The 16,269-nt window shown below is 44.6% G+C and overlaps 1 protein-coding gene across 4 annotated transcripts in view; it reads right to left on the reverse strand.

Moving 5' to 3' along the window:
- Positions 1–16,269, reverse strand: part of IQCK (IQ motif containing K) — a 138,002-nt gene that overhangs the window by 120,150 nt on the left and 1,583 nt on the right. For 3 of the 4 annotated variants that reach the window (XM_025369493.1, XM_025369492.1, XM_025369494.1), the window contains exons 2-4: positions 5,805–5,869; positions 2,445–2,574; positions 836–933 (exon numbers count right to left, since the gene is read on the reverse strand). In XM_025369493.1, coding sequence (XP_025225278.1) covers positions 836–933; positions 2,445–2,574; positions 5,805–5,869 — 293 coding nt within the window. The remainder of the gene's footprint in view (positions 1–835; positions 934–2,444; positions 2,575–5,804; positions 5,870–16,269) is intronic. The other variant, XM_025369495.1, reaches the window with a different exon arrangement.

Consider the following 16,269-nt stretch of genomic DNA (forward strand, 5'->3'; position numbering starts at 1 on the left):
AAGACCCTGTCTCAAAAATACTAAACTAAAACTTCCCTGCAGAGAAGCTGATTCTCTGCAGTGCAATGTTAACCGTCATTTACTGAGCACTTACTGTTTTCCAAGACTCTCTGCAAGCAGTTTACATTCATAACAGTTGGCATGGAGTAGAGAGATGCCAGGGGGAACAATCAATCCAGAGTCAAGTAGGAAGTAAGCAGAGTTTTGTGGGATTTTTTTTTTTTTTGAGTTGGGGGTCTTGCTGTTGCCCAGGCTGGAGTGCAGTGGCGGGATCATGGATCACTGTAACCTCAAACTTCCGGCCTCAAGGGATCTTCCTGCCTCAGCCTCTTAAGTAGCTGAGACTATAAGTACACGCCACCACACCTAGCTAATTTAAAAAAAAATTTTTTTTAGAGATGGGGGTCTCACTATGTTGCCCAGTGGTCTTGAACTCCTGGCATCAAGTAATCCTCCCACCTTAGCTTCCCAAAGTGTGGGATTATAGGCATGAGCCACTGTGCCTGGCCAAGGAGAGCTTTAATCAGTGCATGTAATAAACAGAAGCTGAAGACCCAAGAAACCTGGTGGATGCCAAACTGCACAGGAGAAGGGCAGGCAGGAGGCCAAGCAAGGCGGGAAAGCTCTCCAGAGTCCAAGTGGCCAGACAGATGGTAGCGCATGTATGTGCACAACTAGATGGTGTGGCTGGAACGGGGTAAGTGACCCCAAACACAGGCTTTCCCTCCCGAAGAGGTCATCTGGAGAACAACTTGATGGTACCAAGATAATGAGCTATCATCTGATAATAATGATTGAGAATCTTAAAATAAAGAAATCCTGCCAAATAACTGACCTCAAAACATTTTTCTTTCTTCGCTTGGTGAAGCAGGCTAGCCATTCCGGGAAGCAGAACAGGAAAGATGAAAGTTTCCAAATATTCTTTGGGAGAACCTAAAACAAACCAACAAAAATTCCCACTGAAAATCCCCAGTGGCCCAAGCTAATCTGGGAGAAATGTTTACTTTTGAGCCAGAAAAAGGTACTGTCCATTCAATCACATGATCTTGGATGTTATATTTTGCTCCAGAGTGCAGAGCTGGGCTGTATAACTAAAGTAACTTAAAATGTCCCTCTGAGCTTCTATAGTCCGGTGAAGATGTCGGAAGTATCCTACATAAGGCTGGGTCCACCAGCTTGTTATGGCCCCAAGCCAGGAACATCAAGGAGGTCAGTGTGGCCGGATGGACAAAAACAAGGGGAATGTGGTAGGAATTGGGACCAGAGAGGAATTGGGAGTGAGAGTATATAATGGGTAAGGTCTTATGATCACAGTAATAAAGGCAGTCGTTAGCCAAGGCCCAAGGCATGCAGAACGCAGAACAAACCAGTATGAGAGGGTCTGGTACTACTGAGGGCCCAAGGAACTATGACTCAGATCTGCAGTCTACACCTCTGGCTTCCACACACAAAGCAGGGTAGCATGATGATGTTTTCTTCTACTTTTTACTTTTTTTTGAGACAGAGGCTCACTCTGTGGCCCAGGCTGGAGTGCAGTGGTGCGATCATAGATTACTGCATCCTAGATCTCTCAGGCTCAAGCAATCTTCCCACCTTAGCCTCCCAAGTAGCTGGGACTGCAAGTACCTGCCACCATGCACAGCTAATTTTTTTTTTTTCTCGCTGTTGCCCAGGGTAGAATGCAGTGGCTCAATCTCAGCTCTCTGCAACCTCCGCTTCCCAAGTGTGATTGATTCTCCTGCCTCAGCCTCCCAAGTAGCTAGGGTTACAGGTGTGCACCACCAAACCTGGCAATTTTTTTTTTTTTTTTGAGATGGACTCTCACTCTGTTGCCCAGGCTGGAGTGCAGTGGCATGATCTCAGCTCACTGCAACCTCCACCTCCCAGGTTCAAGTGATTCTTCTGCCACCACGCCCGGCTAATTTTTGTATTTTTAGTAGAGACAGGGTTTCACCATGTTGGCCAGGCTGGTCTCAAATTCCTGACCTCAAGAGATCCTCTCGCCTCAGCCTCCCAAAGTGCTGGGATTATAGGCATGAGCCACCGCATCCGGTCATAATTTTTTTTTTATTTAATTTTTTGTAGACATGTAGAGATGGGGTCTCCCTGGGTTCAAGTAATTCTCCTGCCTTGGTCTCTCAAAGTGCTGATACCACAGGCATGAGCCATCACAGCTGGCTACATTTGTTTACTGCTCTCTTTTCCTACTTTTTATTGAATGTAAAATCAAAGTACACTTTTTGTTACTTATTATCTTAATTACATTTTTAACCTTAAAGATAAATCAGTGAAATGAAGGACATTCTCTTAAAAATAAAACAAAAACACATTCTTTCTTATGTATGTGGTCTCCCTGAAGTCTATCTGTCCGCCTCCATACCCACCCTGTGGTTCTGCAATGTTAAAAGCCCCAAATTATAAAAGATGGCATCTCTCTTACTCACATGTTTTTGGGTTGACTGTTTCCGATTTATCTTGAGGACAGGGTGTATGTGAGATCATGGTGAAATGGGAAACCGGAAAATAGTGCTCTGCACTGAAGCCATGAAAAAGCATTTCCTCTACTGGCGCAACCTGGAGGCAGACAGGGGAGGGGAGGCAATTCATTCAAACAGCTTAAATAATTGTATTTTCTTGTATAACCTTATGAAGGAATAAAATTCTACATCAGACTTTAAGGTTCAAGGGGGTACACTGAGCACAGATCTTTGTCTCCCTTCCCTCCTGAGACACCTATAAATGACAAGGCATAACCTGTGATAGAGAAAAGGAGGACCATCTGCGGATGAGAGATTGGTAAACATATCCAAAACACCAGGGATGAAGCCTCACTCAAGAAGCAAGAAGCTCACACCTGTAATCCCAGCACTTTGGGAGGCTGAGACAGGAGGATCACCTGAGGTCAGGAGTTCAAAACCAGCCTGGCCAACATGGTGAAACCCCGTTTCTACTAAAAATACAAAAAAGTAGCCAGGCGTGGTGGCGGGCGCCTGTAATCCCAGCTACTTGGAAGGCTGAGGGGGGAGAACTGCTTGAACTCAGGAGATGGAGGCTGCAGTGAACTGAGATCGCACCATTGCACCCCAGACCGGGCAACAAGAGTGAAAGTCCATCTCAAAAAAAAAAAAAAAAAGCAGCAGCAGCAAGAGTGGAAGTAACAGTCACAGGAGGAGGCTGCCCCAGAATATAGACATCCACCTTCCCATCAGATCCCAAAGGGACTAAACACTCAAGTTGACAGGCACTGCACAGGGTGGGAACAAGAATGGAATGATACACGACAAGGCTGGGTGGAAATCCGGCTGGGCTAACTTGGCCTGCTGCCCACACTCCCCTCAGGCTTCTTTCTGTTCCCTCAATATCATAAAGCTGTCTTCACACCAGTTGTGAACACAGCTCGCCCTCCTCTCCAGGAACTCTTCTGTAAACCAATGAAACTGCCTGAAAAGGAGTAGAACACTTAGAACCACTTAGGGCACTAAGATGGTAGGAAAAGAAAAAAAAAAAATTGGGCTGGGCGTGATGGCTCATGCCTGTGATTCCAGCACTTTGGAAGGCCAAGGAGGGCAGATGGCTTCAGCCTAGGAGTTCGAGACCAGCCTGGGCAACATAGTGAGGCCTCATCTCTACTAAAATTAAAAAATAATTAGCTGGCAGTGGTGGCATACAGCTGTAGTTCTAGCACTTTGGCAGGAAGAGGCGGAAAGATCGCTGGAGCCCGGAAAGTGCGCTACTGCACTCCAGCCTGATGACAGAGTGAGACCCTATCTCAAAAACAAAGAAAAAAAAATTGATTTAGAGACCCCCCCCACCACTGCCGCCCAATCCCAAAATACCAACTTTCTGCCTGTTCACTCTGAAGAACAGTTGGCCAGTGGACAACCACCCTTCATGAGCACTCAGTCAGCGTTTTGCTACTCATAGAAGAGACCCATCCAGAAAACAAACCCACATGTACAGCAGTAGGAGAAAACCACACCAGCCGTGATACTGTGATGGTTAATTTTCAGTGTCAACTTGACTGGAGTAAGGGATACCTAGGTAACTAGCAGAGCATTATGTCTGGGTATGTCTGCAAGCGTTTTCTGGAAGAAACTGGTGTATACATTGGTGGATTGAGAGGAGATCTATCCTCAATGTGGGCAGGCACCATTGGATTGGCTGAAGGCCTGGAAGGAACAAAAAGTTGAGAAAGGCTGAATTCTTGCTCTCTTCTGGAGCCAGGACGCCCTTCTTCTGCCCTTGCACCTAAGAACTCCAGGTTCATCTGGCTTTTAGACTCCAGGGTTCTCATCAGTGGTCCCTGGGGGCTCTCAGAGGCTAATTAAGTCCAACTAGATTTCCATGTAACCCTGTCATATATCATAAACAGAGGCCCTCAGACTGGTAGTTACACTGTTGTTTCTTCCTGGCTCTGAGGCTTTTGGATTTGGACTGAGTCATTCTACCAGCTTCCCTGGTTCTCCAGCTTGCAGACAGCCTAATGTGGGACTTCTCAGCCTCCATAATCATGTGGGCCAATTACCCCAGTAAATCCCCTCTCATATACATATCTCTCTATATAGCCTACTGATTCTGTCTCTCTGGAGAACCCTAATATACCAGCTATATAGAAAAATCCACTCAGGACCATTGTACATTTTAAATAAACAATCAAATCTCTTTATACAGCTCAAGAAGATCATAGCACAAAAGACAAAGATCAACATCTATCGTCAGAACAGCTGACCCTGGAAGAAGCACAGAGAATTCAGGGAAGAGAACTGTGATTTGTATCGGCAGAGAAATCTGAAAAAGAATTGCATCCATAAAGCAAAAACAGGATGTTAGGAGAAAAAGAACAATCACAGAATAAAGTTTTTAGACACAATGTCTCTGTCACAGGCAGCTGCAGTGATGGAAGTTACTAGAAGTAGAGAAACAGGTTTTGATTCCATCCGTGTTACCGTGCTCAAGTCCCTTCATCTCTCAGAGCCTTGCTTTTTAAAAAAATCAAGCTCCTATCTAATTCCAAGGTAGACTTCATGAGGGCCTCTCTTCCTGGCTGCCCTGTCATTAGCCCTCTCTCCTTAGCACAGTCTTCATCTTGTCTACCCTGGCATGCAGAGAAACTTGGTCTATCTGCAACTGCCCCTCACATGGACATGGTGTTAGATCCACTGCAAAGGCTTTTCTCATCCAGGATCTCATGTGAGCACCACAGAAGCCCTGTTAGTTAGTCAAGGATTATCTGTCCCATTTAATAAATACAGAAATCTGGCTGGGCGCAGTGGCTCACGGCTGTAATCCCAACACTTTGGGAGCCCGAGGCAGGCAGATCACTTGAAGTCAGGAGTTTGAGACCAGCCTGGACAACATGGTGAAACCCCATCTCAAGAAAAAAATCCCGGGCATGGTGGCGGGTGCCTGTAGTCCCAGCTACTAAGGTTGCAGTGAGCTGAGTTTGTGCCACTGCACTCCAACCTGGGCGACAGGGCAAGAACCTGTCTCAAAAATAGATTAGATAGATAGATAAGATATAGATAGATAGATAGATAGATAGATAGATAGATAGATAGATAGACAGACAGACAGACAAACAGACGGATAGATGCTGAAACTAACGCTCAAAGAGGTTATGTGATGCCCTCTAAGTCACACTGTTAGTATTAGAGCTGGGGTTGGCCCCAAGTTTCTGGTTCTCGCTCCAATGCCTTCCCTTTTCCACCTCCTGAACTCAGTGACACTGTGTGACATTCACAGGCCATCAGTGCTATTCTCATTTAAGAGCTTCTTGCTTAGGTTGAGGCCTGGGTAATACTTACAGTAATCACAGGTTCCTGTTTGACTTTATATCCTTCTGGAAAGGGAGGCTGCTCAGCTTCATACTCTAAAGGAAAGGGGAAAAAAAATCCTTAATTCCATACTTCACTGCAGTTTCTGATGTAATTTCCTTTTCTCTGAATAAAACATTCTTAAATTTTATTTTGGCTGGTGGTGTACAGAAATGAAAAAACAACTGGCCATAACAGGTTAACATTTAATGTAATTTAAAGTTAACATTTAATGGTATTTAAAATCAGCAAGAGGCTGGGTATGGTGGCTCACACCTGTAATCCCAGCACTTTGGGAGGCTGAGGCGGGTGGATCACAAGGTCAGGAGATTGAGACCATCCTGGCGAACACGGTGAAACCCCGTCTGTACTGAAAATACAAAAAAACTAGCAGGGCGTGGTGGCGGGCGCCTGTAGTCCCAGCTTCTAGGGAGGCTGAGGCAGGAGAATGGCATTAACCCAGGAGGCGGCGGAGCTTGCAGTGAGCAGAGATCACACCACTGTACTCCAAACTGGGCGACAGAGCAAGATTCCGTCTCAAAAAAAAAAAAAAAAAAAGAAAAGAAAAGAAAGAAAAGGCTTTATATAAGGGTCTGAGACTCTTTTTCTTAGAGGACACAACTTCAGATTTTGCCAACATGACGGAGACTATAAGGAATTAAGGGAGGAAGAAAACACAGAGGTTGGTTAAGGGAAGACACTGAGAGCACATGCAGAAGAGAGGCTAATGGCCGGGCGCGGTGGCTCACGCCTGTAATCTCAGCATTTTGGGAGGCCGAGGAGGGTGGATCACTAGGTCAGGAGTTCGAGATCAGCCTAACCAACATGGTGAAACCCCATCTCTACTAAAAATACAAAAATTAGCCAGGCGCGGTGGCTCACGCCTATAATCTCAGCATTTTGGGAGACTGAGGAGGGTGGATCACTAGGTCAGGAGTTTGAGATCAGCCTAACCAACATGGTGAAACCCCATCTCTACTAAAAATACAAAAATTAGCCAGGCGCGGTGGCTCACGCCTGTAATCCCAGCACTTTGGGAGGCTAAGGCAGGCGAATCACCTGAGGCCAGGAGTTCGAGACCAGTCTGACCAACACGGTGAAACCTGGTCTCTACTAAAAATACAAAAATTAGCTGGGCGTGGTGGTGTGCGCCTGTAATCCCAGCTACCTGCGAGGCTGAGGCAGAAGAATTGCTTGAACCCAGGAGGTGGCAGTGAGCTGAGCTTGCACCACTGCACTCCAGTCTGAACAACAGGGTGAGACTCTGTCTCAAAAAAAAAAAAAAAAAAGATTAGCCTGGTGTGGTGCCAGGTACCTGTAATCCCAGCTACTCAGGAGGCTGAGGCAGGAGAATCACTTGAACCCTGGAGGCAGAGGTTTCAGTGAGCGACAGAGTGAGACTCTGTTTCAAAAAAAAAAACAGTCCACCTAAGTTCTACAGGGTTGCAACAACTATGACTGACAGAGGAACAGAAAATGCTCATGGCCAGTATTAGTTACATCCCTAAAGCAAAGACTGATAAAAATATTTCTGGAAAGGTCAATGTTGTCAAGGCAATTGCACAGTCACTTACAGTCATGAGGAAAAATTAATTTGTGGGCAAGATGGTATTGAGGGCATACAGTCATATGGACGCAAGTTTTATATCATTACCTAGTTACTTATCAGATAGTACAGCATTTCCTCCACTTCTCAACATATATACATTTTTTTAACTCCTAAGCATCAGGCTGGGGACAAGAATGTCAGGTTGCAGGTTAAAAGCAATTTATTTCTCAATACCAACTGTATTTGTTTTCTATTATTGTGTAACACATTAGCACAAATCATTGACATAAAGGAATGCACATTTATTATCTCACAATTCCCTTGAGTCAGGAGTCCAAGAACGGATCAGGGTTTTATCAGGCTGAATTCAAGGTATCAGCCAAAGCTGTGATCTCTGAGGGTTGGAATACTTTTCTAAGCTCATTGGTTGTTCACAGAATTTCGGTTTTGATAGAATTTTAGTTTCTTGGCCGGGTGCGATGGCTCAGACCTGTAATCCCAGCACTTTGGGAGGCCAAGGTGGGTGGATCACTTGAGGTCAGGAGTTTGAGACCAGAATGGTCAACATGGTGAAACCCCATCTCTACTAAAAATACAAAAATTAGCTGGATATGATGGCTGGCACCTGTAATCCCAGCTACTTGCAAGGCTGAGGCACAAGAATCACTTGAACCCGGCTGGTGGAGGTTGCAGTGAGCCAAGATCTCACCATTGCACTCCAGCCTGGGTGACAGAGCGAGACTCCGTCTCAAAAAAATAAAAAAGAATTTTAGTTTCTTGTGGTTGAGGTCTGAGGTCCTTGCTATCTTGTGGTTGTCAACTGGGGACCCTCTCAGCTCTTAGAAGGCTCTCTCAGGTTCTTGCCATGGGTGATGCACAACTTGGTTGCCGCTACTTCAAGGGCAGCAGGAGAATCTTTTCTGCTTGAATCTGACTTCTGACTTCTTCTAAAGGCTCACCTGATTAGGTCAGGCCCAGCTACAATAATCTCCCTGTATTAAAGTCAGTTGATTAAAAGCTTTAACCATATCTGGAAAATCTTCTGAGAGCCACACCTAGGTTAGCGTTTGATTGAATAACTGAGGTGTGTTCACGAGGTGGCAAGAAACTTGGGGGCTATCTTAGAATTCTGCCTACCATACCAGCCCCAGCTCTACCATTTTTTTTCCTCTCCGGCAATCATGTAAATTCACCCTTCTTCCCCAGCTGCCTTGGGAACCACTGATATAGTGTGAAACTGTTTATTTGGGCTTAAAATGTATACATTTATACTTCTGTCTGATTACAAAAGCAAGACATACTTATTGAAAGAAAATTTCAAGTAACACAGGGATGTCTTATGTAAAAGTCACACTTAGTCCTATTGCAGTCCTAAAACCATTGTTAGATATGGCATAGATCCAACCAAATCTTTTTTTTTTTTTTTTTTTTTGGGGGGGGGGGGGGGGCGGCGATAAAGTGTCGCTCTGTTGCCCAGGCTGGAGTGCAGTGGCGCGATCTTGGCTCACCACAACCTCTGCTTCCTGGGTTCAAGCAATTCTCCTGCCTCAGTTTCCTGAGTAGCTGGGACTACAGGCACATTCTGCCATGCCAGACAAATTTTTAGTATTTTAGTAGAGATGGGGTTTCACCGGGTTGCCCAGGCTGGTCTTGAACTCCTGAGCTCAGGCAATCTGCCCACCTTGGCCTCCCAGTGGTAGGATTCCAATGTATTTACTAATATATGTATATAATACACAATACATTTGTTTACTTTCAATTTCCCAGGCTAGGTCAAATTGCCCATGCATAGAACCACATAACACTGTGTCCTTTTTCTTCACAACTCATATTAGTTTGTGCCTTATTTGAAATTTATAAAAATTAGTGACTATCTTGTTTTTTTCTTTCTTTTTTTTTTTTTCTAGATCGAGTCTTGCTCTGTTGCCCAGGCTGGAGTGCAGTGGTGTGATCTCTGCTTACTGCAACCTCCGCCTCCCAGCTTCAAGCGATTCTCCTGCCTCAGCCTCCCAAGCAGCTGGGATTACAGGCACCCACCATCATGCCCGGCTAATTTTTGTATTTTTGTAGAGATGGGGTTTCACCATGTTGGCCAGGCTGGTCTTAAACTTGTGACCTCAACTGATCTGCCCACCTTGGCCTCCCAAAGTGCTGGAATTACAGGCTTCAGCCACCACGCCTGGCATTAATGACTATCTTCTCTAATAGATGATATGTTTTGTGAGGGAGCACCGGGATCTGTTCTCTCACCATTACTTCCCCACAGAATACTGGCTGAATGAATGAATGGATGAACAGAACCAACCATATCGTAAGTTACTTTTGATGCCTTATTCATTCATTTATATTTATTGCAAGCCCATTACCTGCTATGAACCATTCTATGTGTTAAATATGAGGCTCCTTTCAATGTTGCTACATACATGATGTACCACATTTATTTAACCATTATACTCTTAATGGGCATTTGGGTTGTTTCCATTATTTTATTATATAAATAATGTTTCAATGAACATCTTTATACAAATATCATTGATCCACAAAGAGGTGTTTTGGTAGGATCCTTAGATGTGGAATTTTTTCTGCCAAAGGAAAAAATAATTTAAAATTCGGGCCAAATTGCCAAACTTTTCTCCAAAAAGTTTACAGTCACTTGTACTCCCAAGAGTGACACTGCCTGTTTCTCTAGAGTATAATCAATCTTATACATTAAAAATTTTTCAACACCTGTAAAAGAAAAAAAATGGTATTTTATTTGTATTTGCATTTCTTTATTACTTGCTATCATATTTTTTCCAGTGAAATCTCTCAGGAGTTCACTTAAATTTGATGGAAAAAATACAAATTTCTTCATCATATGATCACAAAAGACATATAGTTGAAATGATTATGTAGAAGTATGAAGTATGGGAAAATACTTTAGCTTCAAGACAATCTGATGTGTTACTTAAAACCCCTGCAATGTTTAAGAGAATCTAACATATTTGAGAATGTCAGTTTTCCCTGTGGTTTCAATCTGAAATATGATTACAGACTGATGCTTTTACATTGAAAGGCATAAAAGAATTTAACTTTGTAGAGCACTGGACTATTTAAAACAACTTGATTTACCATAGTTTAATTAATTCAATTTCCAAGAGTTGTTTTGGTGCTTAGAAGAGTGTGCTTATCTGCTCTGTTCTGCATTAGAAATGCTTAAGAAAATCAGGGGCCCAGGCATGGATTACAGGCTCACACCTGTAATCCTAACACTTTGGGAAGCCAAGGTGGGCAGATTGTTGGAGCCTAGGAGTTCAAGATCAGCCTGGGCAACATGGCGAAACCCTGTCTCTACAACAAATATAAAAATTAGCTGGGTTTGGTGGCACACGCCTGTAATCCCAGCTACTTGGGAGGCTTAGGTGGGAGGATCACCTGAGCCTGGGAGCTGAGGCTGTAGTAAGCCACAGTCACACCATTGCACTCCAGCCTGGGCGACAGCCTGTCTCAAAAAAATAAAAATTAAAAAAAAAATTTTTTTAAATCAGTTATATTAAATGTATAAATGTTTACAATCTTTCAATCACCAAAGCTTATAAATGGCATTAGGGGAATTTAATGTTATATGCATATTAAATGAACATTATGAACAAGTGAAAGTGGTTGTTCGTTTTATGCAACAAAGGCAACATTTTAGGAGAGGCAGAGTAGAAGAAGGAGCCTGGAAACTTGTTGGCAGAGTGGAGCCCTTGTACCACAAATGAACCCTCTCCCCTCAACTTCTGGGATGTGAGAATAATTAAACGTCTTTGTTTAGGCCACTATGAGTTGGGCTTTCTGCTATTTGCAGCTGAACATGTTCCTGATAGAAACAATTAAAATGTAGCACTGACTGGTGGCCGGGCGCGGTGGATCACGCCTGTAATCCCAGCACTTTGGGAGGTCGAGGCGGGCAGATCACAAGGTCAGGAGATCGAGACCATCCTGGCTAACACGGTGAAACCCCGTCTCTACTAAAAATACAAAAACAAAATTGCGGCGTGGCGGCAGGCACCTGTAGTCCTAGCTACTCAGGAGGCTGAGGCAGGAGAATGGAGTAAACCCTGGAGGCGGAGCTTGCAGTGAGCTGAGATCGCACAACTGCATTCCAGCCTGGGTGACAGAGTCAGACTCCGACTCAAACAACAACAACAAAAATGTATCATTGACCCACAGTAGCTTATTGGAAGGGGATGGAACAAGAAGGTGATGCTGGGAGTGAATGAGATGAACATTTGAGAGCCATATACTATAGTGGGAGGTTGTACCAGGTTGCTGGAGAGCCAGATGAACAGGGCAGAGGAGCTTATGTTCCAGAGAGGGGATGAATGATAAACCAAGGGTTATGAGAAGTGAAAGTACTGCTGTAGAGGGCTTCAACCACAGCCTAGAGGAGCAGAAAGAAGAGGCTTTGAAATTGGCCTGAGGAATTACAGAAGGCTTTTCAGAAGAGGGGCCACGTGGATTGAGTCTAGAGAGATAAATGAGAAGGCAGGGATGTTCCAGGAAGAGACAAAGCTTGTGGAAAGGCACGGAGGAATAGTATGGTGCATTGGAGGAATAGTTTTGTGTGACTCCAAGTACACAACACAACAATGGTACTGAAGTGCCATTTTAAAATCCAGAACTCAAGGACTCACCCCCAAGGAGTCTGGCCCATCAGGCCAGGAAGGGAAGCCAAGGAAAATGCTTTTTTTTTTTTTTTTAAATGGAGTCTCACTCTGTTGCCCAGGCTGGAGTGCAATGGCATGATCTTGGCTTAGTGCAATCTCCTCCTCCCAGGTTCAAGTGATTCTCCTGCCTCAGCCTCTTGAGTAGCTGGAACTATAGGCACACACTGTTACATCTGGCTAATTTTTTTTTTTTTTTTTTGTATTTTAGTAGAGATGGGGTTTCACCACGTTGGCCAGGCTGGTCTCGAACTCCTGAGTTCAGGCAATCCAGCCCCTTCCAACTCCTGAAGTGCTAGGATTATAGGCTTGAGCCACCATGCCCAGCCAGGAAGCTGCATTTTAACATGTATCCAGGAGATTTTGATGTAGGTGCTCCCAGTCCACGCTTCAAAACCATGCTGGTGTCTTGTTCCAGGGTTTGAACCTGAGAGTCAAAACAGACTTCAGTTTGAAGCCGACCCTGCCACTTACTTTGTACAAGTTTCCTAATCTTTCTAAGCCTCAATTTCCTCATCTGTTGCTATGAGGCTTAAATGAGAAGTAATGCACCTAGCATAATGCCTGGCACATAAATAGCAGCTCAATAAATGGTTGCCATTAGGATGATTTGGGTGAATGGTATGTCATGAGCTAAGAAAAGTAAACAGAGATGGGATGTTAAGAAGCTTAAGGGTTAAGCTGAGGCGTTTATTATGTAAGCTATGAAAATCATCAGAGGTCACAGCATGATGCGATTAAATTTGAATTTTAGAGAGGTTCCTACGATAGCCAGTGGGATATGGTCTGGAAGGAGGCCTGCCTCAATTAAGAAGCCACAGCAGCAATCCAAGCAGGGGGTGGTAAGGGCCTGATCTAAGGCAGCAGACAAGAAGACTGGCGGGGGTGGGGAGTGGAGGCAGGGTGGGGATGGTGGGAGATATTAAACAGGTAGAATCTATAAGGACTGGCAAATGAGAGTGTGGGGCTGTGGAAAGTGAAAAGGAAGCAGGCCGCGTGCAGTGGCTCACACCTGTAATCCCAGGACTTTGGGAGGCTGAGGTGGGTGTATCACCTGAGGTCAGGAGTTCGAGACCAGCCTGGCCAACATGGTGAGACACCATCTCTACTAAACATACAAAAACTAGCCGGGCGTGGTAGCGAGTGCCTATAATCCCAGCTACTAGGGAGGCTGGGGTGGGGGAATTGCTTGAACCCTGGAGGTGGAAGTTGCAGTGAGCAGAGATCGCACCACTGTACTCCAGCCTGGGCAACAGAGCAAGACTCTGTCTCAAGGAAGAAAAAAAAAAGGCTGGACTGGGCAGCTGAGTGAACGATGGTAACATTTGTGGAGATGGAGATAAGTTGTTGACGTCTAAAACAGTGCCTGCAGTCACGCCTGGCCCAGCACTGAAAACAGTTCCCAGCCCTGGTAGATACAAGTTGGCTCAACGCTTAAGAACAATTTCTTGGGAGAAATGAGGAAGAAGCTGGTCTGCCCTGGGTTGATAAGGGAATGAGAATGAAAGTGGTGTGGACAAGAGCAAGAGCAGTGTGTTCTTTCCAGAAGCTTGCTGAGAGGGGAGGAGAGACTGATAGGAGCTGGAAGAGGATATAGGGTCAAGGTGGAGGTTTCTTCCTGAGAGGACAGGCCAGGGGTGTTTGGAGGAAAAAGCTAGTAGAGAAGTTAAAGGCATAGTAGAGGAGGTGAGCGATAGAGCAGGATCCTGGAACAGCAAGGGGATGGTAAGCAGAGGTGGAGAGCTGGGCGGCGAGTAGTGGGCTGAGAGCTTCTTCCACGTGTACAGATGGGCGTTAGCGAACTCCCTCCCCACTCCTGACTGCCTGACTCTTCTCAGTGAATGCCTCCTATGCTAAGAGGTATCACAGAACATTTCAGGAGGTGTTAGAAACTTGGACTAGTAGAACCAGGCAATGGGAGAAGGCACTGAGAGATGCTGATTGCTGAGCAGTGCCGAGAGCCAGTTGGGGTCATCTTTCTTCAGCTGGCTCATTGGCTGCGCTGGAGGAACAAGTATTGATTCACAACTGATCCATGTCAGTATCTGGCAGGTGAAACGAAAGACCAGATTTTACAACAGCATTGGGGGCTAAGGTCAGAGAGTGCTTGATTGATTAAGTGATGAACCAATGACAGTAGTGAGGATGCTATCACAGCATATCAAAATAGGAAACTAAGGCCGGGCGTGGTGGCTCACGCCTGTAATCCCAGCACTTTGGGAAGAGGAGGGTGGCAGACTACTTGAGGTCAGGCCTGGCCAACATGGCAAAACCCCATCTCTACAAAAAATTAGCCAGGCATGGTGGCGGGCGCCTGTAATCCCAGCTACTCCGGAGGCTGAGGCAGAAGAATTGCTTGAATCTGGGGGGCAGAGGTTGCAGTGAGCTGAGATTGCGCCACTGCATCCAGCCTGGGCGACAGAGTCAGATTTCATCTCAAAAAAAAAAAACAAAACAGTAAACTGTTAAGCCTAACATCCTTTGACTGTCTTGATTAAAACCATGAACACAGCAAGTCACAAACTACTGTAAGATTTGATTAGAAGAGTTGGCAGGGAAGAAGTTTATTGACACTAACACAAGTGCTTTTTCGAATACAAAACTCAGTTGGCACTGGAAAGATGAGGGCGAAAACTGAAGAATATTTACAAATATGTTATAATGGTGAGCATGCACATACATACAAAAGAGCACTAGTCAGGTTGGTTAAGGTCTGTGTAAGTTATTTACTGACTTTGCATTTTGTCTTCATGAAATTGAGTTTCTGGCAGGTGTGTTTGCTATGATAATTTGTCGCTTAAATGGAGATTATCTTAATAGAATGTAGTACTTAACCTCAAAGATAGGATTACTACAAAGCCTGTTTTTTCATGTTTGTTGTGAGAAACTGAATTTCCCACATGTTATAGAAAACTGCACTTGTCAGATGTTTAAGAATTGGGTTTATCCATCTAGGTTATAATAATCATCACAGTGCCCATGTGTATAGTTTGCCAATGTTGACCTTGACCTCACTGAATTTTTTTTTTTTTTTTTTTTCAGATGGAGTCTCACTCTGTCGCCCAGGCTGGAGTCCAGTGGCACAATTTCAGGTCGCTGCAACCTCCGCCTCTCAGGTTCAAGCGATTCTTCTGCCTCAGCCTCTCGAGTAGCTGGGATTACCCACCACCACGCCCGACTTATTTTTTGTTATTTTTAGTAGAGACACGGTTTCACCATGTTGGCCAGGCTGGTCTCCAACTCCTGACCTCAGGTGATCCACCCGCCTCGGCCTCCCAAAGTGCTGGGATTACAGGCGTGAGCCACCATGCCTGACCTCATTCTGTAACTCTATCATTTTATAAGTGGCATCAATTCACTTGCTTTTCAGAGAACACCAAAACCCTTTGTCTTTGCTTTCTCTCTAGAGGCCTATTTGACCAAAATAAACTCAATGTGTAAATCACAACACAAGGCATGTTTCTTTGTCAACAATAATGAACATTTATTGACTATTTTTTAAATGCCAGGCACTGTGCTAAGCACCTTTTCATACATTCTTACCTGGTCCTCACAACAGCCCTGTGAGGTAGGTACAACAATTATCTGTCTTTTACAGATGAGGCTGAGTAACTTTTCCAACAATCCTCTAGTAAACTGTATCATAAGGCACTGTTTGGCTTGGAGAAGTGAAAGCTCTGGGCGAAAGACAGCCATAATAACTACTGTCAAATATCTGAGTAGACTCTTTGAGGTGGAGTGATTAGCTCCCTGAATCATAGCACCAAGAGGTAAGGACCTAGGGGTGAAAGTGACAAAGAGAACATCCAAAATGAAAGGGATTTTTCCAGCACGATGTAAGGTTGGAGAAGGAATTTAAGCACTGGATGGGGTTGAAATAGACAACTTTTGAGGGCATCTATCAACTGAGTCTACTATTCTCTTCCTTCTCTGTATTCTCCACTTCTTTCAAGTCATCACATATACTGGTACATTCATTCTTTTTTTCCATTCAATAAACATTTACTGATCTGCGCTATCCAATACAGTAGCTACTATCCAAATGTGGCTATTTAAATTTATTAAAATTAAGTTCGGGCTAGGCCCGGTGGCTCACGCCTGCAATCCTAGCACTTTGGGAGGCTGAGGCGGGTAGATCACCTGAGGTCAGGAGTTCGAGACCAGCCTGGCCAAAATGGTGAAACCCCTTCTCTATAAAAATAAAAAAATTAGCTGGGCA

The sequence above is a fragment of the Theropithecus gelada genome, chromosome 20 (assembly GCF_003255815.1).
Source record: "Theropithecus gelada isolate Dixy chromosome 20, Tgel_1.0, whole genome shotgun sequence".
In the NCBI taxonomy this organism is placed as follows: Eukaryota; Metazoa; Chordata; class Mammalia; order Primates; family Cercopithecidae; genus Theropithecus; species Theropithecus gelada.